The sequence below is a fragment of the Colletotrichum scovillei genome (genome assembly GCF_011075155.1).
Source record: "Colletotrichum scovillei strain TJNH1 chromosome Unknown Contig00002, whole genome shotgun sequence".
Lineage (NCBI taxonomy): Eukaryota > Fungi > Ascomycota > Sordariomycetes > Glomerellales > Glomerellaceae > Colletotrichum > Colletotrichum scovillei.
In genome coordinates this window covers 2,845,005-2,870,746 of record NW_023336260.1, presented here as the reverse complement: position 1 = coordinate 2,870,746, position 25,742 = coordinate 2,845,005, and the positions used below count along the sequence as shown (strand labels likewise).

General features: G+C 53.7%; 9 protein-coding genes across 9 annotated transcripts; 2 read left to right on the top strand and 7 right to left on the bottom strand.

Moving 5' to 3' along the window:
• Positions 1-465: 465 nt before the first annotated feature.
• Positions 466-949, bottom strand: HER10_EVM0000290 (uncharacterized protein; the record flags this gene model as incomplete). The annotated part of the gene is made up of 3 exons (XM_035470078.1): positions 466-588; positions 689-824; positions 909-949. The coding sequence occupies 3 exons, from the start codon at positions 947-949 to the stop codon at positions 466-468; spliced, it is 300 nt and encodes a 99-aa protein (XP_035336793.1).
• Positions 950-2,343: 1,394 nt separating this feature from the next.
• On the top strand, positions 2,344-2,846 carry HER10_EVM0007894 (uncharacterized protein; the record flags this gene model as incomplete). The annotated part of the gene is made up of 3 exons (XM_035477434.1): positions 2,344-2,551; positions 2,646-2,711; positions 2,770-2,846. The coding sequence occupies 3 exons, from the start codon at positions 2,344-2,346 to the stop codon at positions 2,844-2,846; spliced, it is 351 nt and encodes a 116-aa protein (XP_035337399.1).
• HER10_EVM0002037 (uncharacterized protein) lies at positions 2,616-5,233 on the bottom strand. Its single transcript, XM_035471766.1, has 4 exons — positions 4,650-5,233; positions 4,460-4,545; positions 4,222-4,371; positions 2,616-4,106 (listed from the first exon to the last, which is right to left on the bottom strand). Exons 1-4 carry the CDS (start codon positions 4,668-4,670, stop codon positions 3,731-3,733), a joined length of 633 nt encoding a protein of 210 aa, XP_035336943.1. The 5' UTR covers positions 4,671-5,233; the 3' UTR covers positions 2,616-3,730.
• A 397-nt stretch (positions 5,234-5,630) lies between these two features.
• On the bottom strand, positions 5,631-7,990 carry HER10_EVM0012406 (Pex13 protein). Its single transcript, XM_035481802.1, has 3 exons — positions 7,343-7,990; positions 6,773-7,273; positions 5,631-6,721 (listed from the first exon to the last, which is right to left on the bottom strand). Exons 1-3 carry the CDS (start codon positions 7,398-7,400, stop codon positions 5,985-5,987), a joined length of 1,296 nt encoding a protein of 431 aa, XP_035337792.1. The 5' UTR covers positions 7,401-7,990; the 3' UTR covers positions 5,631-5,984.
• A 230-nt stretch (positions 7,991-8,220) lies between these two features.
• On the bottom strand, positions 8,221-10,175 carry HER10_EVM0003972 (NmrA-like family protein). The gene is made up of 3 exons (XM_035473632.1): positions 9,428-10,175; positions 9,143-9,332; positions 8,221-9,047 (listed from the first exon to the last, which is right to left on the bottom strand). Exons 1-3 carry the CDS (start codon positions 9,602-9,604, stop codon positions 8,461-8,463), a joined length of 954 nt encoding a protein of 317 aa, XP_035337092.1. The 5' UTR covers positions 9,605-10,175; the 3' UTR covers positions 8,221-8,460.
• A 1,140-nt stretch (positions 10,176-11,315) lies between these two features.
• On the bottom strand, positions 11,316-13,865 carry HER10_EVM0011047 (uncharacterized protein). Its single transcript, XM_035480489.1, has 4 exons — positions 13,073-13,865; positions 12,478-13,007; positions 12,245-12,417; positions 11,316-12,191 (listed from the first exon to the last, which is right to left on the bottom strand). Exons 1-4 carry the CDS (start codon positions 13,310-13,312, stop codon positions 11,728-11,730), a joined length of 1,407 nt encoding a protein of 468 aa, XP_035337676.1. The 5' UTR covers positions 13,313-13,865; the 3' UTR covers positions 11,316-11,727.
• A 3,464-nt stretch (positions 13,866-17,329) lies between these two features.
• On the bottom strand, positions 17,330-21,373 carry HER10_EVM0003657 (DNA excision repair protein). The gene has a single exon (XM_035473323.1). The coding sequence runs from the start codon at positions 21,151-21,153 to the stop codon at positions 17,338-17,340; it is 3,816 nt and encodes a 1,271-aa protein (XP_035337074.1). The 5' UTR covers positions 21,154-21,373; the 3' UTR covers positions 17,330-17,337.
• Positions 21,374-21,512: 139 nt separating this feature from the next.
• On the top strand, positions 21,513-22,224 carry HER10_EVM0000039 (LSM domain-containing protein). Its single transcript, XM_035469836.1, has 2 exons — positions 21,513-21,745; positions 21,843-22,224. The coding sequence occupies exons 1-2, from the start codon at positions 21,551-21,553 to the stop codon at positions 22,071-22,073; spliced, it is 426 nt and encodes a 141-aa protein (XP_035336769.1). The 5' UTR covers positions 21,513-21,550; the 3' UTR covers positions 22,074-22,224.
• Positions 22,204-24,198, bottom strand: HER10_EVM0002880 (sphingolipid long chain base-responsive protein LSP1). Its single transcript, XM_035472573.1, has 5 exons — positions 23,743-24,198; positions 23,625-23,682; positions 23,395-23,528; positions 23,154-23,337; positions 22,204-23,093 (listed from the first exon to the last, which is right to left on the bottom strand). The coding sequence occupies exons 1-5, from the start codon at positions 23,797-23,799 to the stop codon at positions 22,459-22,461; spliced, it is 1,068 nt and encodes a 355-aa protein (XP_035337004.1). The 5' UTR covers positions 23,800-24,198; the 3' UTR covers positions 22,204-22,458.
• Positions 24,199-25,742: the final 1,544 nt, after the last annotated feature.

Here is a 25,742-nt window from a genome sequence, read left to right as displayed (position 1 = left end):
TGGTGCGAGGACGCGAGGTGTCGGAATTTCTACAGGTTTCGGGACCATGCCAGCGTGGGCACCTCGACAAGTTGAAGGAACTTGGTCCGTTGATGTTCAGGAGTATGTATGGAATACTCTACTTAGTAATACTCTAGTCATTCAAACGACTGAGGAATAGTGTAGGATAAGCCTCCCTACTCGTTCCGCCAAGTTTACATAGATAGCAAAGGCATAGTTAAAGTTGTTCCTCTCTCTAGCACTTGTCGTGTTGCCTACCTAGTGATATGTTTCGGATACAACATACGGTAAGACCGTCACTTGCTCACTCTTCTCATCTTATGAGCAAAGCACCTCGATCATTGTTTGGAACTGTCTTCCTCTAGATCTATATGACAACCCTTGATCCGCGAAGAAATCCTTCTAGAGGATCAAACGTCCCCTAATCCTCCTGTCACCTGAGACTAGGTACATGATACGGCGGAATCAGGCCGGGCACCCAGCGCCGTTGTAAGCAGTGCAAACGGCCCTGAACCTCTCGTTCGGCTGGTTGATGCCCTGGAACGTGTCCCTGCACTGCTGCTCGGTCCACTGGCTTGACGTCTTACACTGCCGGTCGTCGATTGTGGTTAGCATTGCGTTTTTCTAATAGCCGGAAATGGCAAGAACAATGTGTATGAAAGAAGATGGAAAGCAAGGTTTCACTTACGACATTGTAGTTACCGGCAGAGTTATGGCAGATGGTTCCGCCAACGGCATCACAGAGTCTGATGGCGGCAATGACTGCGTTGCCATTGTTGAGAATTTGGCAGTGGCAGGAGAACTGGCTTGCTGCGAGTGGCACCCTGGTGTTTTCCCATCGTTAGCTTTCATCATTTCATTATCAATTCTGTGCGAAAACATTCTTTCCGCAGGGGAGATGTTAATACCAAGCTGCGATGGAAATGAGGCTGACGACGTTGAACTTCATGTTGATTGTGAGGAAAAGTTGGAATTTGGATGATTCTAGTTAGACGTTTGAGGAAACGAGATTAACTGAACAAGTGAGAATGATGTCTATGAGATGACTATTCTTCCAGGAACCGGGCATCGTCAGTCATCTTATACAAGTCATCAACTAGAGCATCTCTTCACCAAGTTCTCCTCTTTGCATCAACTTCCCACCTCTCATTCAGGCATAATGGACCACAAACCTTCCAAGACTCCAAGATGCATGAATTCGTTGGCCAAATTCCTTGGCCTCGTAACTCCGTCCGTCCGTTAACACAGGGCCGCAAAATGGAGCGGCCGCTTCAAGCCCTTCAACACCAGCAACATGATTCACGATACTTTTACGCGCCAAGCCTCATCCCACGCGAACCCGAAATCCACTCTACACAATTCTTATCTTTTCGTAGAACTCTAGAGATTGATAGAGCCAGAAGCGGATACCAACTTTCCCAAAACTCCCAGTATCCCCATTGATCTGCATAGACTGGGGTCCTACAAGAGGCCATGATCAACCGTGGCGCAATCAGAGTCAGCAAAACTTACCTGTGAGCCTTCTTCTTGTTAATTAATTATAGTATCAGACTAGTTGACAGCTCCTCGAGTCTCCCCTAGTCTTTCGCATTTAATCGCAACTCATAACCTTAACCAGACCCGAGTTGTCAACTGTTTCTTGTGGATGGTAACTCGGCCGAGACCCCCATCGCCAAGAGCGTACTAAGGATCAACCGAACGACAACTTCAGAGTTGGACCAGGAACCTGTGTCAGGCACATTCGACAAACATCAATATCGAGTCGGACTCTACGGAAAGTTTATGACCAGTCAAAGGTTCTCTAGATTGGACTACACGAGCGATTACCGAATGAGGAAAGTTCCAGCCTCCCACGGGTCTCTATAGCACGGGTTCAAGCAATATACCCGAGGTGTTTCAACTTTTCACCGCCGTACCGCCGTGCCGTGAAGGCCTCATGAGCCCATGATGTTGATTGCCAAGCAAACCTGGAAAGCCTCACCTCTTCATGCTTCATCTCCTCATGCTTCCAACTCTCCCACTAGCAGCCGGCCGTCCGAACACGAGTTCGCGAGCCTGTTCGTCGGATCACCGCCAAATTGCCAAGTCCTCATTATTGAAGTTACGCATACGAGGCTTCATCGGTAAAGCAGTTGAAGGAATCCAGATTCTGAACAGAAATGGAACCTACCTCTGACTTTCAAGATGTATTAATACAAGAGATGTTCATCACTTTGGAACACAACTCTTCACCAAGACACCTCCCATCATCCAGTCCACTTCTCCCACCAAGTCCCAAGCCATCCATCCGCTGCTCTACTCCTCCTCTTCTTAGAACCTTCAAGAAATCCTCAAATCTACACAATGCAGTTCAACATCAACACCGTGGCCCTCCTCGCCGCCGCCCTCCTCCCCCTTGCATCCGCCGTCCCCTCGGACGCCAACGCCGTCGAGGCCACCCTGGCAAAGAGACAGAGGCAGTACCAGTGCGAGACCTCGAACAACCTCGGCGCCTGCAACAACGCCATTGCCAAACTGAGAGGTCACGAGGCCAGAGGCTGCGACGTCTGGTGTAAGTCTCCCTTTCCCATCCATCTTCCCCTCCCCCTCCCCTCCACCACCTTTAGGAAATAGGACATGGCTGACAAAAAGGGGTGGTGGAATAGCATGCATCGGTGCCTTTGCGGCCCTGATCCCGGCTTGTGGAGCTGCTGTTGATGAGTTCTTCTTGAGTAAGTCACACTCACGTGTGGAAGTAGTACATGGGAATTATGGCTGACTTTGATGTAGACCCCCTCGCTGATGTCGCTTGCATCGGAGCCGTGGCCAACTTCCAGGGCCCTTGCAAGGGCTGTGAGCCTTTCTAGATGGAGTGAGGGTTTCCAGACAGCCAGGCATTTCATCGCTAGTTATGTACTCCCAACGGATGTTTCCTGGGGAAGGAACACGACCCTCCTGGCAGTCATCGCAATAAGGGGCTGTCGTGGCTGAGAGAGAGCGGGACTTGTATAAGGATGTAGGAGGGAGGCATCATACACATCTTGGGGTCATAGACGCAAGGCTGCGAGGGTTTCGAAGATCCCGGGATGCGTTGTCCCTTGTTGTGAGCACATTCTTAGTGGCCCAAATGACCGATGGCATTACTTTTTCCCGTTCTAGGTGCAATTTGATGATTCGTCCAATATTACCATTCTGTAGCTTCCCGTGGTAATTGTCGTTGATACTCCTGTGAATAAATTCAGGATGACCGCGGTTACCCAGTACGAGAGAGTGCTTTGGCTGATTGGGACGTACTAGAGCAGTAAAATCGACAGGTGAACTCGTTGCATTAATCCTGTGCGTGAATCTTCTTCCTGACCGGTGCATGCCTCCGAGATCGAGGTGCCAGCTGCTTGAACCACCGTATGAAATGGAAGGCGGGTCGAGTTTTATACATCATCCAGGCCCAGCAGCTGGGACAATTTCGTTGTATTTCTGCTCGACCGACCGACATAACGAGGCGTCTCGGAGCAGCAATCACTTTGAGAACACGAGTGTGGAACGAATAGTGTCAAAAGGAGAAGCTTTACTAGAGCTATAGCTTAACGCCGTCCAGACTTCCTCCGTACGCCTCTATACCAGTGAAACGGGCCAATGACCCGGAGCTATTCTGTCGCTCGCCCACTACCCCTTTTTATGCCGCACTCGGGCGGCGCTCTCGTTCATGTAAGAACACTTCATTGAATCGAATATCCGTATCCATAGTGCTGAATTACTGCGCCTTCTTGTCACCCTTGGGCTGGGTGGAGGCGTACTGGTCAGAGAGCTCATCGTAGCTCTTGTGCAGACCGGCGCTCTGCTTCTTGAGGGTCTCGAGATCGCGGTTCTTCTCCTCAAGCTGCTTGCGGAGCTTGGCGATTTCACCGGCGTCACCGGCAACGGCGAGCTTCTCGCTCTCCTTGGTGTTGCCCTTGGTGCCCTCGTAGCCGCGAACCTTGTCCTCCAGACGCATCACCTCAAGGATCATAACGTAGGTGCGGTTGAGGATAAGGGAGAGGAAGAGGGTGAAGCCGCAAAGGTACATGTTGCGCTGGGAGTAGAACTTGCGGGCTTGCACCTCAAGGCGCTCGTGGCCCATGACGGCGGCACTGTACGACAACTTTGTTAGCATTGTGTACACTAGGGGGTTTGTAGAGTTTGATTGCGGTGTTCAATCAAGGGAGCGTCTTAGGAACGCCGGAAAGAGGGGCACAGGAGACGTACCCGCTGTTCTGGTTCTCAGTCGCAATCGCCAACTCGACTTGGACGCGGTAAACGCGGTTGACACTGTCAATGAACAGAATCAGGATGAAGACGAATGTAATCTTCATCCAATACTGCACTTTTGCAACGATTGGACTCTCGGAGATGAATCTGTGAATAGGTGTGCGTTAGTTATCGATTCGGAATGCTTAATGTAGGGTCCGCAGTAGAGAAGCGGTCGACGGAGGGAGCAACGTACGTGAACAACTTCCGCTTGACGGCGAAGGGAAGGGGCACGAGAAGGAGCATGAAAAGCCCCATCTCCGCCATGAGGAGCATGAACACCTGTGACGCACAAAGTCAGCAAACGTAGTCAACGGCTCGGCAAGCTATCCATTCCGCCAATGGCAAATAGGATAGCAGCTTGACGTCGGGTGCAGTAGACGTACGAGAGTGTAGTAGAGAGTCATCTTGACTGGTGCGGGGAAAGCTTCAGCTCCCGGGATAGCTAACTAGAAAAAAGGGATTGTGGTCGTGTGCTCTCCGTAGATTCAGGGAGAGATGTGTCGTGCGAAGGAATACACTCGGAAGCCCAAACTGACTTCTTCGGTTGTGTTGTTGTTGGGTGTCGTTCTTGGCGAGGAGGAGATTTTGGTGTCTGGAGCTGTGATTTGTAGGAGTACAGTTGACGGGCTGGGCGGAGCTGGCCTTTTGTAGGATGGGCGTGAGGGTGACGATGGGGTCCGGTAATTCTGGCAAGTAAAGGTGGCAGGTACGTGAATACAAGTATCCTCTTTGACGACTGCCTGAGCACCTGAAGGTAAGGTAGGTACTGCGTAAGGTATGGAACTCAATGAGAGGAACCCTTACGTAGCCGGGACGGGAGAGGGACCTTGGCGGGAGAACAGGGCTGGGAGCAGCTAGCAAGTGCAGCTAGCAGTGTGCCAGAGCAGCCATAAAAAAGACGTAAGTCAACAACGTCATCGGTGGCTCGTGCACGCTCCCTCCCAGGGTTTGCGGAGGGAGCCACTGGGGGAGCTCAGGCACGCAGCTTTTCTAAGGTCTTCTTCAGTGGTGTGCTGCGGCTTGCGGGCTTTCAGCTAAGCCCGTCGAGTGGCCTTTGTGTCCGCAAAAGTGTTCAGTGACGGCTGCATCGGCAGCTGTCACCAGATGGGAGCATACCTGGCATCCAATACTTACGAGTCTGGAGTATGACTGGCTTCTGACGCTTGTCATCCCATGTGACGTCAATCGTGGAATCGTCCAGACATGGAATGATAGCAGTGCCAAAGCGGATAGGTATTCTGACGACCTAACCCGGTCCAGAACCCGCTCAAGGCCTCGCAGGTAGGTAGTCTACCTTAGAGCCGTAAAGATGCTAGTTTAGTCACATGTCTTGTCTCGTCGCGTTAATCCTTCACATTTCTTCTTCTCTCAATATGCACAGCAACAGAGATGATTTGATAATTGATAGTTGATGGTCAAGAATCCTGTCGCTTACACTACCGCTACTCATGGCTTTGAACTGCGTAATCACACATCAAATTGAGGCCAAGATAACCAAGCGGCCACTCCATCCGCTCCCACTACCAAGGGACGCGATCATGAACCTGAACGCCCAGCTTTTGAGTCCTAATCGGACTTACAAACATCCCAGATGGGAACTGAATCGTACAAAACCTACAAAGAAAAATCCGTCTCTCCACTTGCCGCATCACTCGTCACACCGCTTTATCGTTCCTGCCAGATAGGTCGCCCTTCGTGACGGGTTGTTTATATATAGTTTAGTTGTAGAACACGCTCTTCTGGAAGCTCTCGGGCGAAACGTCTCCGATCTTCGTCTTGATCTCCGGTCCCTTTTCGGGAGCGGCGCCGGTCAGCGAGTTGGTTCGGCTGCTGTCGCTGGGCGCACCCTTGATGGCAGCGAGAGGCTGACCAGGTCGCTTAATCACCTCGAGGTAGGTCGAGGGGAGGTAGCCGGTACGGCCATCGCGCGCGCGGCACCTCCACCACTCGCTAGGGTTACCGATAGGATCGCTCTTGGAGAGAACAGCGACGAGGTCGCCCTTGCGCACTTCCATGTCAACGTCCTTGACGGCGTTGCCAGCCTGAGGAGCGTAGTCGTACAGGAGACGGCAGTAATCAAGCTTGGACGGGTCCAAGGGCTGTTGCGCGCCGGCCAGAGCCATACGGCGACGTTCCTCCTCTTCCGCAGATGCTGCCATGGTGTTGATCATCTTGCGCATCAGGTACGGGAGACCGAAGGCGGCAAGGAGGAAGAAGAAGAGCGGCTTGCGGGAAGCCTTGGGGGGTCCCAGGGGAGCGCCGTCGGGGCCGATGGGCGACCGGCCTTCGAATTTGGCAAAGGCTGCTGGTGTGAGCGCGGTCGCGTCGGCTGGAGGCGGGCGGCCGGTGATTTTGGCGATGAGGGTTCGGATCCAACGCATCAAGGTGAAGATACCGAGTATCGAGCCCAAGGTATCCCTAAGATTGCTGAATTGCTCTGCTACTGACACCATTGCTGTGATATCTGTTAGTCATACTTCGCTTTCATGTGACGCAGTTGACATACCGAAGAAGCTTGAGTGTGTGGCCATGTATGTGCTCTCCAACATCTGGGCAAAGCCTCCAAAGGCACCAACGATGCCCTCCAGCATTTGGAATGTCGCTTGAGTACTGTTGTTGAATCTGTTGGTAAGACTGTTCGGGTCGTTGGGCCCTCCCATGCCTCCCATACCGCCCATGCCCATACCGCCGCCGTACATGCCTCCTCCGTACATGCCACCGCCGTAGCCACCGCCATACATGCCACCACCGTACATACCACCGCCGTAGCCGCCGTAGGAACCCATCCTTGAGTATGGGCTGCTGTAGGGAGAAGAGTAGGCACCGCCGCCGTATGAGCCGTAGGGACTGGCGGCCGCACCTAAGCCTGCTCTGCTATAAGCGGCAGCGTTTTGGTCAACCGCGGAGGCGAGAGAGGCAGGTCGTTCGGGAACGGCGGGCGGGGTACCACCGGAGAGGGATGTGGCCGGTGTCGGGGTCGCGATAGATGCGGCAGACATGGGTGTGACTAGAGTGGTCGTTAGCAAGATGAGTGAAATTGGCGACGGTCAAGGACCGTTTGTGGTGTTCAACGCACTTGAGGCAGCTGTTGTTGGAGCACCGGCCCGTTCCCAGGGCTTTGGAGGGGAAGCCATAATTACTTTTCCCGCGAGGAAGAAGTTTTCCTTGGATACTGTGTGGTGGTGGTCGCTGGCTCGGCGTTATCTCGCAATCCGCCTATCGGGAGCGCAGCCGGTGGCGATTTTCTCGAGTCGTGTTGGTTTGCCGGTTGCTGCACGCTGGGGCTCCGGATATGCGCGACGGAGGCTGGCGTTAACCGGCCAAGTCGTCGGGTTGAACTGACAATCAACCTCAAATGGGAGATGCAGTGAAAATGAGGATTCGAACGACGTTTTGCGACGTGTTGGAGAGAGGAGAGGGGAAGATAGAGTCGGGGATGGCCCACGGGTGAGAGAAAGCTGGAGGGTCGCTGGGATGGCGGAAACAAGTTGGGCTCGGAGCGCAATGCACCTGAGTAATGGGGACCGCGGCGGACGGGGACGCAGTCACAGTGCTGGGCAAGTGACCCCAGAGGCTCGTGCTTGGCGATTGGCAGTGAGGTGATGAGGAGAGGAAACTGGAGACTTTGGCCTTTGGGGGAGGCTCGGGAGAGTCAGCGGTTGGAGGCGCAGAATGTCAAAAAGATGGGGTCGGGTCCCGCTCCTCCTTTCTGCGTCCAGTGGCTTCCATTCTTGCCTCGGTATCTTTCACGTTAGTTCCGACGTGGGCGGCCCAGGCCTCGCAGCCTTTATGTTTTTCGCCGCTGCCGTGCCGCAGACACGTCCTTGGGCCGAGGCATCTTGCACCCTGGGGAAATTTGTCGTCCCTCCCGTCGCCATTTCGCATTAGCTTTACCGTTTCCAAGACCCTTGAATCTGGGGTTTCCCCGGTTGTTTGGGAACTTGACGCTTTGCTGGATTTGATGATCGACGATTCGTGCTGCAGAGTTGTTGCATTACATTACTAGCACTGACATGCCATCTCGCCGCGAGCCAAGTTGATCCGCGCTTCAATTTTTTCACCAGGATAATATGTTCGACACTTAATCCGACTTTCAAACACAGAAGCAATCGAAAACTACGAACTTGGATTCATACCTCGATTATTTTTACTCATTGCAAGCTAACAAGCCAATCTAACATAGTAGACCAGGACCTACGCCAGTCCAGAAAAGGCCTTGGCATTCTTCACATGCTCCTCCCACGTCGTCAACTTATCCTCGACAATCGCGTGCGACTCGTCCAGCTTCTCCCCACCATAGTACCCAAACTCGTCGAGCAGCCTCATGTTCTGCAACATCTCCTCAGCCACGAAATCCGGCATCCCCTGGCCCTTGAGCGCGCCCTTGAATTGCTCGTGCGTGAGCTCGTTGAACCGCGCCGTCTTGCCCGCCTCGGGGTACACCTTCTTGAACGTCTCGACCGCCTCGCCGCCCGTGACATAGCTCGTCGCCGCGTACACCCGCTTGCCGAGCACCTTTTCGCGGTGCAGCACGATGCCCTTTACAAACTTACCCGTGTCGGCCGCCGCGTCAAAAAGCGGGATGGGAGCGCTGGCGGGGACGGGGAGGCTGAGGCCCCAGGCATTGTCGGGGGGCGTCTGGCGGAACATGCCGCCGGGGAGGTTGGCCATGTAGAAGCCCGGGAGGAAGAAGGTTGCGGGGAGGGAGGTCGTGCGAATGTACTCTTCGACGGCGGCCTTGCTGTCAAAGTGGTACACGTCGGGGAGGGTGCCCTTGGATACTATTGTTGCGTGACATGTTAGCCTTCCCGGATCCTCGTTCGCAAACGTGACAGATGCATGTATCTTCTTGGGAGTGGGCAGGCGGGTTACGTACGCTTGTTGACGTCGAGGAGGGAACTGAAGATGAAATGCTCGACGCCAGCCTCCAGAGCCGCGTCGGCAATGTTCTTGCCCTGCTGGATCTCCAGCTCCTTGTCCATCTTGTCCCAGTAGTTGGTCACGGCGAAGACGGCCGAAGCGCCCTTGACAGCGGCAGCCAGCGAAGCCTTGTCACCGAGGTCGGCCTGTGATTTGAAGTTCACAGCACTCGTCAGCATGCCAATTCCAAGATCATCAAACCAAAGCTATGAAGTCGCTCGAGAGTGGATTAGTGACTTACAGCGACAACCTCGACGCCCTTGGCCGCGAGAGCCTTGGACGAGTCCTTGGTGGCATCGCGGGTGACGCCGCGGACCTGCCAGTCCTTGCTGAGCTTGGCGTCGTTGAGGAAGATGTTGACGACGCTGCCGCCCTGAGCGCCCGTGGCGCCGAAAACGGTGATGATCTTCTTGGACATTTTCGTGTGTGTTGGGTGGGTTTTCTGTTGTGGTGGTGATCTGTTTTATATAAGTGTCAGTTACGTAGTGTTCGTCTTTGAGCATCACACTTCAATGTCGGGGAAGTGTTCAACATTAAATACCTTAATCGTGCGATTGAATTGGAGTAATAAGAGTTGAAGTGCTGTTGAAATGGTAGCTTGATGATCTTCTCTAAGAATCAACGTCAATGAAGACAAGCGATCGTCCGGTCTTTATACACAATGGCGCTCATGAACCTCTCTGCCCGCCCCTCCCCCAAGACGCATATGTCTCAGGACATTGGACATGTACGTAGTGCTAGACACACCTCGACATAAGCTACTAGATTAGGTAAAGCTAGGGCGCGCGGGAGAACCCCTCATCATCATGCACCTCCGTCTCACCCACAGGATCGTCCCGTACTGAAGGGTACCGGTAAGGTCTCGCAAGGCTGGGAGACCTCGCGCCCGCGCGCATACCTGTTCGCGCTGAACCGTTGGGAGGATTCCTTTCCCCTCTCTACCTTACCTCACTATAATATCATGAGTATGTAAGCGGCGACTTGGTATGTACCTCATACTGTCGATCTACAATCTACAAAAGTCTATCGTACTGAAGCTCCGCGCGAAATCTGGCCTACCCAGATGGGGAAAATCCGTATAAGCTACCTTTTGGTTGGACAACTACAAATCAAAAAGCTGTACGTGTTCCCGCAAGCCGTGCCTGCTTACCATGTATTGACTTTGGTACCACAGACTAAGCGTAGCTCTAATCGATCTTCTACAGGCTACAGAGTTATGTGGTCTGTACGCGTATGGACAATGGATACTCTGTAGATGGTTGCTACCTATGCTGGCTCTGTACGGAGTATCAGTTGCAAGGTAGAGAGAGACATGGTGGGGAAAAGATCCCGGACCTCTCGCGCGGGAGCTTACAAAGCCTCGCGGTTCGCCGCGCCTATGAGAATTGCACCCCATCAAGGATCCGCGAGCTTCCACCCAGTACTTGTCATCCCTACCTTACCCCCAAACCGCGAAAGCGAAGTCGCGAGATGGGCCATAGGGCATAGCGCGCGCCTTGAATATTCCCAAGTTTATCGTTGTAATGCAAGATTTATCAGTCTTACGAGAACAAACTAGAAATTTTAGGAATCCACATTCGCCAAGAACAAGTTGAAAAATGGACAGCGCGAGTCGCGCGGCATGGCAACACTCTTTCCTGTACATTTGTCAGGCGCACGGAGGGTTAGCCGGTTCGGATGTCCGTTCGCTGGCCGCCCCGGGTTCCGGAGTTTCCTGCAACGATCGGGACCACACCCACGCATTTACCACTATAGGTATTCGGCAACGACTCTTCTTCTTGTTCAGAACTTCGGATGTATTTGCCTTCCTCGCTCTCGCGCCACAAAGACAAGTCAGTGACACGTTTAGACACACAATCGTCCACGTCTGTTCTTGCGAATGTCATCTGCCCTGCAACGGATAACTTTGTGGCTTGCGGCGCGAGTGAGCTGTCTTCAGCGGAATAAGCCACAGAGCTCGGACTTCTTGACAAGGCGCAGCTACCCGGGACTCAAGATGTGACATGTGACTTCCTTCGAGCAAGCCTCCGTGTTCTTTTGTGGGAAGTGGCTGGTCCAGTCATCAAAGAGTATATCACGAGTCACAATGAGCATGAGCATAGGTAGTCAAGCCACACTTGTTTTGTTTTGAAAAATTTGGTATCAATTGGTATCTCCTCCCTTTTGGAGAAGAATGCTCTCTGGCTAAACTGTCTTGCAAGAGAAAACCAATCCTCCTGCATCCTTTCCATAAAATCGTCAAAAAAGGGCGCACTTTTCCGGGGCCGGTGGGTATCTTCGTCTTAGACGCCGTCTAATGTCGTTTCGCAATCCCCTTGCCCCCAAAGGCGAAGGTAACTAGTACCCTCGCATATCGAAGAAGAGAAAAAAAGAAGTCTCAAGTCATTGGATGCCAAAGATCCAATGCAAAAAGAAAAGGTCTTGCTTGGGCTCAATCCAGCGAGAAGAAGAAAAAGTTATCGTCAAACCCCCAATCCCATATATGCAAATCATGTACTTGTTGAAATACCATCCAAGTAGAAATCAAACCCGCGGAAACACTCAAGACGACAAAGCGAACAAGGAGACCCTGTTGCTCTTGCCGCCGGTGCTGGCGGTCGAGACGGAGTCGGCAGAGAGCCAGCCCTCCACCTGAGAGCGGGTGATGCCAGAGCTCAAGTTGACACTAGAGTCCAGCATCTTGACTGAGACCTGGCCAGAGTCACCATCCAGGACAACAGCGACCTTGGCGGGGGCGCCAGTAGGACGGTCGAAGTAGTCGGATGAGCCGCCGGGGACGTTGGAGTGGATGGTTGACTTGCACTTGGTATCGCCAGTGGCGAGGACTTCGAGAACGTCGAGCTCACCACAAGCAGGCCAGCAGGAGCAAGTGCTGTACTGAGCAACGCGGGGGATGCGAGCGTTAAGGAACCAAAGGGCGGACATATCGGCGTTGAAGCCGGTGGTTCCGTCGAGAGGCATGCTCAGCTCAAAGAGCCACACTGAATCCTCACCCTTGAAGCCGTCTAAGATGTGTAAGCAGACAGAAAGGCAGAGGAAGATTCTATGAATTACTTACGGTATGCAACGGAGCCAGGGCGAGAGTATCCACAGCCACCATCATCGCATGACTTGTCGCTGGCGATCAGGAACTCCTGGTTGGACTTGAGGGTGATCGGCTTCAAGACCTCGGGTGAAGCGGCACCACCAGTACCCGCGGCATTCAGGTAGGACAAAGAGTTGCCAAAGACGCTGATCTCAGTCAGTACACTGTGACTCATGTATAAAGAATCATCTCAAAGTGACACTTACTTGTCAAACTTGCCAGACAGCTGGCCACCGTAGTTGCCAAGGAACACGATGCCGTCAGCAACACCCTGATCAGCATTGTAGTAGCCAACACGCTCGTAATCACCACTGACAGAGCCGGAGCCGGAGCCGGAGCCAGAGCTTGAAGCAGCCTTGGAGCTAGCAGGCTGAGGAACAGCAGCAGCGACAGGGGCCTGAGAAGGAGTGGGAGTTGGGCTGGGCGCAACGACAGGAGCGACAGCAGGGGTCGCAGCAGCAGCAGGGGGTGCCGCGGGGGTAGGGCCAAAGTAGTTGTTGATCCAGGATACGACCTTGCCGTCGATTTCCGCAACGACCCAGTCTTCGCCACGCTTTTCCTCCTTAAGCTCCTCTTTAGGAGACTCGACTGACTTCTTGTGGAGGTGGTGGTGACCATGGTGACCATGACGGCGGGCGTGGACGTGAGAAGCGGCAGGGGAGCGCTTGGCCTTGGAAGACAGGCTGTAGATAGCAACCTGCTTCAGCTGCATGGGACCACGGAAGACGGGCATAAGCTAGGATTTTGTGAGTATTTGTGCGAACGTGTAAGTGAATGATGCTGATAGAAAACAAAGCTTACCTCCTCGTTGAAAGGGGCCAGGGGGCCTGAGAAAGCAACGTCCTCAAAGGTGCAAGAACCATCATCACCCATGTGGTTGACAGCCTTGTAAGTGCCAGGGTGACCGACATTGGAATACAAGATCTGATCAACAGCACCGCAAAACCAGTTACCACCCTCTTCCTTGGCCGTGCCGGAGCACTGTTGAATGGCCTGGGTAACAGCGGCCGAAGCCAGCATGAGAACCGTGTAAGACTTCATGTTTGTTCTAGTGTCGTTCTCGAAAAGAATGATTGGAATGAATGTTCAGAAATTGAGCTTTGCTGGGAAATTGGAGTGAGTTCCTCTGGATATTTGACCGGCCTCGAAGGGAATTGTAAGTGGCTGGTAAAAGTGATGTAGGAATGTCCCAGTGGTGTATGGATAGGGCCCAGGTTGTTCTTTGACTCGACTTGCGAGGTGTGACTGGGTTTGTTAGGAATGTTGGCGTACTCAGTGAACCCTGTTCAACGGTGTGGCGTGTCTTGTCTCTGAATCAAGGACCAAGTGAGACCAAGGGTTGAGTGCGTGAATAAGGAATGTCTTGAGACAAGGAGTCTCTTGGAAGGAGAGGCGATGCTATTCGATAGCCGGCAGGTCGAAGTTGTGATTTAACACTGGATCGTGGGGGAGAAAAAGAGAAGAAGAGGAGTTCTGGGATAAGGTGAGTGTGGGAGGGCTGAGTTAATAAATCGACCTAAGCAAACGAGGAAGTTGCAAGAAGGCGCATCTCGGGGAACAAGGTTAATGGGTGGATGGAGAAGGGTAGGATCCAATCTGAGGTGGGTGGACTTTGGCCCTGGTGGATAAGGTAGGTACGGAGTACGGATGCTGGTGGGCAGACGGCAGACGGGCAGGCACGAATTGCAGTCTGCTTCTGGGCAGGAACCAACCTACAGGGGGTCCAATCGCTCCTTCCCTTGGATTTTGAAGGTGAAATGGATATTTACACGCCTCACCGCGGCAAGTGCCTCCTCCCATCCTTCCTTTCCTCCTTCCTTCTCTGCAGACTGCAAGTGAGGAAGGAGGAGTCCAGGAACAGAAAAAGCCGTTGAATCATTGGACAAAAGAGGGAAACAGAACAGAATGAACCAATCCGGGCTTGATTTTTATGAAACACTGGCTTGGCTCTCCATGGGGTCGTACCTTGCAGGCTATTGGCAGGGGAGGACCGAGCTAACCTCGATCTCACCTCAGGCCCAGCAACGATACTTTTCTCCCTCCGCTTCGCCCGCGGCTCCCTTCGTACCTCTGTTGGTTAACTTGCTGGTGCCGTGTTGCATTCTGACCACGACCAGCGGCTGCAGCAGCTGAGCAGACTGTTGTCCTGCGCTTACACAGTACTGTGATTCCATCATACGCCGTCCGGAATATGGTGATGTGGGAGCCACCGTAAACGCCAAGGGCCAAGCTAGGCCGTTTCGCTCTTCTCAATGAGGCTTGGAGAGAGACAACCAACCACCGTCCGGCACGCCCAGCTAGACTTCCTCGGCGTTCTGGGCTCTAATTTTGAGGACGAGGCAAATGCAACATTCGAGGACAACAATGCCGCCAGCTTGTGCCCGACAGGGCAACGAGATGGAAGATGTTAACCCAGCAAGTAATAGGGCCAGACCGGTCGCGATAGATCAGCAGAGCAATACGAAGAATACTTCATGCCCCCGGGTTTGCCACGCCTCGAGAACACTTGGATCAGGTGACGACCTCGGCATTGCTGCTCAAGGCTGGGGGATCATTTCGGCTCCCCAGAAACCCGCCGTGCCCGCTCCGTCGTTCTTCAGAAGTTCAGGTCCGCCCAAAGATGATGCTCTGAGCATCTGCAGCTACTACTAATGAACAAGGAACCTACCCTCGCTGGTCAGCAATTGCAACACACTAGAAGGAGCGCTTCAAAGATAGCCTGAGAGGTGCCATTGTAGCGCTCTCGAGCCCGCCTCAATTTGACTTCAGTCAGTTACATCGTCAGGGGTTGTCGCCCCCGCCAAATTTCGGGGGATTTGGGGGTGGCAGTGACAGCGCCGGCGTTGCTGCGTCTGTGTGTGCTGACCTTGAGTCCTTGACAAGGTGACAAGCAAGATCAAGCGCGATTCAAGCTTACCGTGGTGTGCGCCCGGTGTCCTCCAAGGTGTGTCCCCATCTCAAGTCCGACGGGGACCCCTCGCTCGCCATGGGTTCATCCCAACGGCAGTGACATCTGGAATCCTCATATCGCCCCAATCAACACGCCCGTCCGATATCACTCAATCCACAGAGCGGTCCATCTCATCCGATGTTTAATCGCGCAGACAACTCTCAACAACAGGCACCATCCCGACACCACCGTGCCGTCCAACCCATGCCGCGACACCGCGGAAGGACGGGTTGGGCCTCGCCTCCGGTGGTTGTTAGTCTTACTTTTGCGCTTCAACCCGTTCCAACCTCTGGCACCACGAGGATGAAGGCGACGGTCCCTCTGCTCCTTCTCATTAAGACTGAGTGCTACCCGGCTTTGTTGATCCGTTCTAGATCCGCTCTGTGACGGACGGCCTTGCTTGCTCGAGCTGCCTGACACCCTGAGTCGCAACCCCAGTCGCGATGGCCGGCCAGAAAAGCAAAAATTCTTGGACAAAACATGCCGCGGGACGAAAGGAAAATTTCCGAGGCAACAAGAAACAAAAAAGCCTAAACCTGGGAAAACCGCTCATCTGCCTACTCCACCGACCGTCCCTTGCGAGTTGCGACCCGTCGTGCCACATGGCGGTCTCACGGCATTGGTTCTTTCCAGCACCACGTTGACGTCGTTGATCCGCAGGTCTAGCCGTGGGACTCGGTGCAATCTGCTGTGACAAGGCAAAAAGAGGGACAGCCTGACCAGGCCCCTTGTGTCGGTGACGATGCGAGCGAGGTTATCAGAGGGAGAATATCAATGGCCAGGCAAATTGGCAGTAAACAACAAAGCAACCCGAAGCGAAGGCGCCTTTCATAAGCCGGAAACCGTTGATGACTGAAAGTCAAAATCATCGTCAACCGTCCACGACTTTGGCGTTCGCTGTTCCTGCATTAGCGGAAACGCCTACCCGAACCGTTTCCATTGGCTGCCTTGGACTTTTCATCTGCATTTGCGCGCTCTATTCTCGCCGTGGCGAATGCTTATTCGACGACGGCGTTGCATAGTCACTGATGCTGACCATCCACTGCGCTGCTGTGCATTCCAGGCGGCAGGCCGGGCACCATGTTGAATATGCCGGCACATCACCAAAGTTCTATCGTTCTTCGGACGTCGACGAGTCAATTTCTTCGGACCTACAGCAGAAGCCAGAGCTCTCATCTTGCATGCGTCCACGTCCCACGAGACACCTGACTGGCGCAAAAGTTTGAGTCTCTGCAGTGGACCACCGGGTTCTCGAGTAGGTAGTATCCGGACCATCGCCCAGCTCCACGCACACGGCATTTCTGCGGTGTATCCGTACACCCAACCAGCACGTGAGAAACAGCAAAGTTCGTCGTCTCGAGAGATCTTCGCCTCCCGAACGTCTCAACCGTAACTCACCACGTGGAAACGAGAAAGATTCTGCCTATCCCCTCCGTCCGATTGGCATTTGGAGAACTAGTCTTCCCACTTTTAACTCATGGTATTCCACCCCAGATCTGGTCTCGGCACGTGCCTAAGAGCGAGTTAAACTACAACATCGTACCTGAAAATCACTTCTCGAAAAGCGGATTCGGGAATGGTATCCCATTCAGCCCTAAAGAAAAGGTTCGGCGCTTACTCAGTAGACCCTGCTGATACATACCCGCAGAGACGTGGGAAAAGAGGATTTGATCCAATAGTAGACGTTATCATCTTGAGCCTCGTTGGGCCAAGTCGCCAACGGGTCTTTTCTTCCTTCGGGTAAATGCCGTTTGCTACTTGTGACTCACATATCCGATGCAGGTCTGTAAATTCTATCACTTGTGTCCGAAGTTGAGAGATTTTGTGCTTTACTGCGCGATTTCAATCACCGCCTATCGCCACAGCGGAGTTGTGGCAGCGAGAGGGGGGGTGGATTTTGAGAGCCAACTCATGCTTTCTTGACTCGGAGCCGTTAGCTTTGAGACTTTTCATGAATCCTGGTGATACATCGTCTCGTTCCCTATGCTTGCTGGCCATCACATTGGTATCTGAAACTACGAACACATCGGACTACATGGGCATCCCGTAGTACTGCAAGCAAGAGACGCCAAAAATGGATGGAAGTCAAGTTTGTGATTTCTATCAAGCCGAGGGACTACGCAGATGCCTTGGCCTTCTTTCCGCGCCGGGCTCTACCACCTCGACCACCCTGCCCGTTCTCCTCCTCCTCCCCCTCATCATCGACAAACTCATCCTCATCCTCAGCAGCCGCCGTCCTAGACCTAGCTTTCCTTTTCCCCGTAGCTCTAGTCGGCGCCGCCGTGTCAGAAGCAGCAGCGGAAGCTCCGCCCTCCTGCTCCCCATTGGCATTAGCCCTCAACCGACTCACAGCGTTGGCCATCCTCTTGCTCGTCGTGCCCTTCTGCCTCGGCGCAAACGCATCCCTCGCGCCCACGCCGACAGCACCCTCAAAGTACCTCGTGATATTCGTCTGCGTGCCCTCAATGTCGCGCTTATTCATGTCCCGAATCACAGGCACCAGCACCTCATCGGTGCGCTCCTTGCTCCACCCAATCGTCGCCATCAAGAACTGCCGCAGACCCTCGAGGTCCGGAACGCCCCACTGGAAGTGCTCCGGGCTGTCGTCGACTTCTGGTCGGATGTAGGCGTCCGTTACGGCCGGGTTGGGGAACCCCGCCGGCAAGAACAGCTTGGTGCCCTGGGACTTGCGGAACTTGCGACGGAAAGGCGACCCCGCGTCGGCCTCCTTTGGCCGGTTGTTCAGCTGCACGTCCGCCCACCACTCCTTGAACTGGGCGAGACCGTCCTTGCCGGGGAACTCGGAGAGGATCTCCACGGCCGTGACGGGACCGACGCCGGGTAAGCCCTCGGTGTAATCGGAGCCCAGAAGCTGAGCAATGGCGATGAGCTGGTCGCGTGAGAGTGAAAGCTCCTTTTCGAGATCCGAGCCGAGGTAGCACTCGACAAACTTGTTGCTGTTGAACATGTTCTTGTAGATGCGCGTGCCACCAAAGAGGAAGCAATCCGAGTCGTCCGTGACGATGCCATCCACCAGGCCCAGACGCACCAGCTCCGCACACTGCGCTTCCGCCTCCATCGGAGCGGTGATGTAGGGGATACCAAAGAGGCGGAGGAGTGCCTGGCACTCGGTGACCATGACCTGCGTGACCTCATCGGCATCACGGCGGTCCTTCTTCTGCTGCGTGCGCAACGCCTTGAGTTCCTTTTCGTACGCCTCCTTGTTCTCTTGCTCTGACTTGTTGTTCAGCTCGCTGGCAAAGCGGGCATGCTCTTCGGCTTCCTGCGCCAGGTTGGCAAAGAGCTCCTCGTCTTCCGGGTCACTGAACTCGTCGTCGCTGTCGGCGAAGACGGCGGCTTCGGCGTCTTGCACTGGATCACCGGCCGTGTTCGGATCATCAAGCGTGGGCCCGTCCATGAGTTCTTCAAATGTAAGCTCGTGTTCTTCTTCGACGGGCTTGGGCTCTTCTGCGATGATGGTGACATCTTCCATGATTGGGTCCGGAGGGGAGTCGGGACCCTGTGGCTCAGCGACATCTTCCATCTCTAGCTCGGGGGAGTCAGGGACTGCTGTGATAGTGACCTCCATATCTTCGTCGACTTCTTCAGGCTGAATGTCTTCAAATTCGACTTCGGGAGACTCAGATGATTTGCGTGATACATCTGCCTTTTCTTGCAACGCAACCGTCTCGTTTTCCCCCTTCTCGGGCTCGACCTCTGCGTTTGTGACATCGTCGGCGGCATTGGGTTCGTCTAGGAAAGTAATTTCTTCTTGGGAAGCAGCATGCTTCGGAGGTGGAGGGACGTCAAGAATCTCGACATCGTCGTCTTCGTCATCAGAAGACTGGATCTCGATGAGCTGGTTTTGCCGTTGACGCTCAAACCTCCGCTCCTCTTCCTGCGCAGCTTCTCTATCTTCCGTATTGATTTCGCTCTCCACTTGCCGCTGTTGTTTAATCGACTCTCGGATATCTGTATTGTCCACCATCCAGGGAGGTAGAGGCTTGGGGCGGTCTTGTTCTAGCCCTCGTTCAAAGCCGCCTTCGTCGTCCTCGTCGCCAGCAGGCCGCTCTTCAGCGCCCTCAGCCAAGAAGCCACCACCAAATTCGTCATCGCCATCTTTGCGCGCCGGTTCTTGTGAACTTTGTGCCAGCTGCTTTGGGGCCACCGCTTCGGGCTTCTTTGACTGAGCCTTCATAGAGAAGAGAGAAGGGCCCCATGCGAGTTTAGGAAACGGTAGCGGGCCATCGAATGGGTTCTTAACGTTGGGCACTGCAGGCTTGGGTAGTACTCGTTTCTTCTGTCGAGAGGCTTTCAGAGCCGCCTGCAGGTCCATCTCTCCGTCGCTACTGCTGGCACTATTGGCGCGTTTCTTTGGCACTGCGGCATTAGACCTGTTGTTTACGATATGAGCAACCATGCGACCGCTCCTCGCGGCGATCGGCTTGGGTGCCTCCACAGCCTTCTGCTTCCATTCAGGTGCCTCCAACTCCACGTCTTCAAACTGCTCATCCTCCTCAGACTTTTCAGCAGCTTCTCTGTGCTGGCTTTGCAGTGACATGGCAATGGCCCGGTTGATGTCGTCTTCTTCTTCTGGGTGCATTGGCTCATCGCCTCGTTGCCTAGCAACATTTTGGACATGGGCTTCCGGCAAATCACCCTCGACGAAAAGACTTTCCTCCTCCTCTTCGAACAAGTCGTTCACTTCGCTGCTTCCCCGGTTTCCATATAATTGTTGCCTCTGGATAGCTGCTTGCCGGGATGCTTGTGCGGCTGCGCTGGAAGACATCTTGGGCAGCCGGTTCAGACCCTCGACCGGAACATCTTCAAAGTCGTCTTCCTCTTCAGATGCCTCAGCCTTTTCTTTGGGTTGGAACTGAAAGTCCAATGCATCAACATCAATGGGCTTGTGGGCTTCGCCAAGGTCTTTCTCCTTGCTCACGACTCCTAGGGCCCAACCACCTTCTGCGCCGTCGTTCTTGACCAGGATGTACTCCCTGTCCTTTTCACCGGCGATTCTGCCGCCACCGTTCAGAGTGAGATCGAGACCAGTCATGCCGGCTTCCTTCATGAGGCGCTGTGTCAAGTTGTTTCTTTCGCGGACTCTTTCAATCTGAAATCTTGAGAAATCCATGCGATTCGGGAACATCTCGTCAAGCTGCTCCTTGCTCAAGCCCATCCTCAAACGACTACGCAGTCTTGCCGCATTCAGAATGTTGTATCTATCAGCTGCTGGTAAGCTTCGAAAGAACTCGCCATCAAAGTCGATCTTGCTGAAGTCGTAGAGATTGATGTCTTCGCCGTTATGGAACTGTCGGGCGTATTCTTCCAACTCTTCAATGCTCATAATTCTAGGATCATCCGCTTTGGCCATGGATGCAATATCGCCGTCCATCTCGGGCAAGTGATATGCATCCTGCTTGAAAAACTTTCTCGTCTTTTGACGCTCTTGCTGCGACATGCCGACCTCGTCAACGTACACAATCTGTTCCATATCAGGTATAGCCTCCTGCGGTTCCTCTCGCTCTCGCTGGATGCCTCGATCCGCATCGCGCTTCCTCTTATCCTCCTCCTCCTCGGCAATCCGCTGCATCTGCACAGCCAGCAGCTTCCCAGCCGTGCGGACGGCGTCCTCCCTCCGACCCTCACGCCGCTGCTTACGACCCTGGATCGTCTGGCGCTTGAGCACGGGAGCCCCTCCATCAAAGACGAAGACGGGCTTGATGCCGAACCACAGCAGTTTGCAGATGCGGCGGAAGAAGCCGACGACGTGCGAATTGCGCAGGGCATTGCCCTCCTTGTCTCGCACCGCCTTGAGGAATTGGTATATCCAAATGGAAGCATCAACGGCGAGGCGCTTTCGGTTTAGGGTCGCGAGATTCGTCGGGCGCGCGCAGGGCTGCACGACGGTCCAGAGGCCGTTCACACCCATGGCGTCGGCGGGAGGGCAGAGCCAGCACCTTTGATTCGGAGTTCACGGAGGGGTCGGCTTCGGAGGGTGTCTGGTGCTGCGAGAAGTGCTCTCCTCATCTACCGAGTGTATATAGCATTGTAGAAGGTGGGCACTAGGTCCTGATACAGTCAAAATAGCACAGATGTAAGTGTGGTGGTTGTGAAAAGTGAATGAGGTTACGAGTTTGTGAAGAATGAAGGCGGCCGCAGCTGCCTGTAAGCCATTTGACATGGGAGCTTAAGGTCATGACGCGCTTGCCTCCACTAGAGGCGTCTGTATCAATGCTTATCGATTGGGTGCAGATGTAAGCGGCGGGGCACGAACTTCACCCGCTATTAATCGCCGCCAAAGGGGACTGTTCGCACCTGCGCCGTCTATGCGCCATCCTATCCTTGCAGAGAACCTTCACTCTCCCCGACGCCTGGAAAGCAATGTTCAACATTGCCGTCAACCAGTCGCCATGGACAAACAGGAGGGAAGAGATTTCCTGACTTCGCTTCTCAACAAGAACCTGCGCGTCCTGGCTACTGATGGCCGTATGTTCCTTGGCCAATTCAAGTGCACCGATCCGGTAAGTTACCACCCCTCCAATCCTAACCTCCTCCTCCTCTTATGGGCTCCCTTCGTCAAGATCGTTTTGCTAATCAAGCCCAACTTCAAATCTATAGGATCGCAATGTAGTACTGGCTCACACCTACGAATATCGACAGCCATCGGCGCAGCAGCGGGCTGAAGCTGCAAAGAAGGCTACAGAAGGAACCGCTTCGGTCACGATGGACATGACATCCCGGTACCTAGGCTTGGTCGTGGTGCCTGGGCAGTACATTGTGAAGATTGAAGTAGAGGAGTTTGCGAGTCAGATCGGGAGTCGGAATCCATACGCCGACGTTGTCGTATAGGTCTCGAAGGTGATTGATCATTTGCGCGGCTGTATCCGGGGTGGAACGAATTGTGAAGCGCTCACGATTACTGGCGCGGAACATCCGAACTCCATGAAGCATCACGCAGCATGTATGCAGTGTATCGTTTGGGTATGGAATACTGGGCATTAAGAGCTGAAAATAAGGCACTATTTTAAACCATAAAATTCCATCCTATTTCACCGTAGCAAGTCGACCTCGACTAGATTACCGAGGCACCGATTCCAAAACACCTGCACCAAACGCTTTCCTTGGCTTTTGCCAAAACCCGAACATTACTGCCATTACGAGCTATGTGCTCAATGCCGTCCGATATCAACAGCAGGAGGGGTTGACTCAGGTCCAGAGACATGCGATCGTTATCTTATGCGACGACGCTCTCGTGCTGACGGCCTCTCGTCTCGCCGCCGAGACCATCATCGGTACCAACGGCAGAGTGGTGGATGTCGTCCTCCTCCTCGTCCTCGTCGCTGTACTCAGTCTCCTTGTTGTGGGCCCGCGTCCACGACGAGTCGTCATTCAACGGAACATCTTGCCCCGAAAGGTCGTGACCACCCTCAGCACGTGCTCTGATGTTATTTCTGCGGCGCGTTGACAAAGTGCGTGCACGAGTTGACAGCTTGGAAGACACAGCAGCTTGGGATGTGACCCAGTTGGTCAAAGCATCCTCGCAATCCTGGATGATGGCCTTGCTAGCCTCATATCCGTCATAGGCTGCACGAGTCTCTCCGGGAGTGACAGGGGTGTCGTCAATCAGCTCGAGCAGGTGCTTTCCGTAACCGGCGACAATGGCAACCTTCTCGCAATGCTCTCTCAGGGCATCAAATTGGTAGGTGTAGGCAGCCTTGATCTTCTCGCGCGTAATGTTGGACAGCTGAGCCTCTGCGACCAAAGATTCAGCCTCAGCACGCACCAGCTCCTGCTCAAGAACGACAATCTTGGGGGAGTTGGGCTCCTTGTACTTGAGCTGAGCGATCTGGTCGGTGATCTTTTGCTTGCCTAAGGTTCATGTTAGTTGGGCAACGATACCGCATGTGTCTAGCATAGGGTGGAGCTCACGGTCTCGGCTGGGTTGGACGGAAGCTTCAATGTTACGAATGCTCTTGATCGTAACACGATATTGGTCATAACGGTCGACGTATTGGTCCTCGAGTTCGCCGATTTCGTAGAGTAGAACTCCGAGCTTGTCGGTTACATCAGATACATCTTCGTCGCAAGCCTCGCCCCAAATGGAGAGTTGTTGCTAGGGAATTAAGTCAGCAGATGCATGACGGGACGATGGTATCTTCGGACGACTTACAGCAACCTCCATACGCTCTCTCGCTACCTGCTCGAGACTGCGCATGACATTCTTCTCCATTTTAACCAGCTGGGACAGCTTCTTTGCGAGGTCTGGGCCGAAGGCACCGGCTGACTTGTGGCGGAGAGCATGGCCTAGATTGACTTGTTAGCCCATCGCGCTTCCCAAGTTCCAAAGATGGGAAATGGCACGGCGCAAAGGTGGCAAGCGATGGAGAAAAGACTACTTACCGAATCCTCCCTTGAACAGGCGACCAGACTTGGTGGAAGAAGGCGGCGGAGGCGGGTTCTACGAGCATGGTGAGTATCGTACCATATATCGAAGATTGTCATGGAATTAGGCGCATACCTGGATCTGCGAGGCGGTGGGCGCCCTCGACTGGCGCATGGAGTATGTGCGATGCATGATGTCGGAAGTGACGTTGATTGACTGTAGTGGCGGTGGTAAGACGGCGTTGGCGGTACGAAGTCGTTGTAGACAACGGATCTGTGTATCTAGGAAAATGAAGCTTCAATGCAGTGATGCGCTGAGAAGCAGGGTATCGCGGGGTGTGACAAGGGGTATGAGTGGGAAGAGATCAAATGGAAGTCGGGTCATAGGGGCCCTGGGGATGAAGCGAGGCCGGGTGTTTATATGTAGGCGCCGGAAAGGGCCCAGTGGTGTGGTCTACTGCGTAAGGCAAGGGGAGGTTAGGTTGTTGCGGAGGTGACGGGACTTTGAGGTGACGGGACGGACAACACAAGGTGCGCGTACTTCGTAACTAAGGTACGCAGTAAGAGGTAGGTCCCCAGTGGGAGAGGTGACGGTCTGGCGGGGAGAGTATGTGTGCCGTCCCCCCTTGAATGCTCCTCCCCCTCGGTGCCTCTTTCGCGCTGACGACGTCATCTGTGTCTTTAGCTCGACTGTTTGGCGTTGTTCGCAGCGTCACCCAGCTAACCTGGTGCCTGCAGGCCTGCGCGGATACAAGACAAGTGCCCCACATCAAAGGTATTGACGGGGTGCTTTTCCAGCTGCAATCAGCTTGTCATCGTTGTCAAAAGCTACAATCCCCAAAGCTCTGTTCAAAGTCACTCCTCTTTGCGGTCTAGCCCGGCCTACGTTAGCTGAAAAGTGCAGACGAAGACCTGCTAAGTGACCTGACACCGAGCAATCCATGCGTGCGGCCTGCCGTGGTTGGGAGAAAGAAGGACAGGCAGTGCCAGACATATTCCCCATTCGAATTACAAAAAACACAGCCATGATGATCGCCCTCCGGGATGGCGCCGTCTCTACGAACCCTTCGCCCAATGTGGGTTCATGAAACGGATGGCCGGGCTCTAGGGGACCGACTTGGGAAGTTGGGATGAGGAAGACAGCAAGCTTTCGACGCAAGCTGCAAGAAAGGACCCATCAACCCATGCCTATCTGTTCCCATTACCAGGCCAGCTGCAGGTCCCGACGGGGGTTGGACTATTGAACTGAGCAGCACGCAGGTGGGCTGGGATGGATCATGGGTTGGTCCGTCTTAGCTCTTTTAACCTTTTGACTGCCATCTGGGCATTCGTGCGGTTAAGGTATGAGGGACCATCAACTCTCAATTCCCATCACTACCCAAAGTCCTGCTTCAATGCCCAAGTAAGTACGCAAGTTCGTTTTTGCCCATCCTCAAGGCCGTCGAACTCATGGACAAGAACTACCTTACATCATAAGCAAAGACATTCCTCAAGATAGGACAAGCTCGCCCTCAAAACTCTCCATTTCGCCAGTGGACACATCAAATCAAATTGTCGTCCAAGGTTTATGATGCTAGCGCCGCATGCCGTCCGCTTCGGCACGGCCTGCTCCAGGCATTTGGAGGCTAGGCCGACTGTGCTTGGCCGTGTAATGTGCGATGATTTCATCGATTCCTCTTTGACTGCGCGAACCATTCCTTAGCGCCGCCTTCTCCCGTTGGTCCGTTCTTCCAATCTCCAAACACACCTCTTCTGCTTCAGCAGCATCATGGCCGGATTAATCCTATCCGGTTGCCAGGGGTTTTTACACTACAATACCTCCACTAGCTAGCTATCTTATGGATAAGGTACTCCAGTCTTATCCATGATTGCCGGTAGCATGACTCAGCATCAATCATCGTCTCCCGTACCTTCCATTGTTAAATACTATCTTATCTAGGGTAGCAAGCACAAGATCCCAATTCACTACCGACGAGATATCGACATTGCACTTACCAAGAACATATTCAAAGGCTGAGTTCTTGCGTCGCCATGAAAGTAATAACCTCATTGGATTCGGTCAAAAAGCAAAAAACCCAGTACCTGATCCAACAGCATACCATGATGTGATTAACTTATCACTATCAGCTGTCGCAA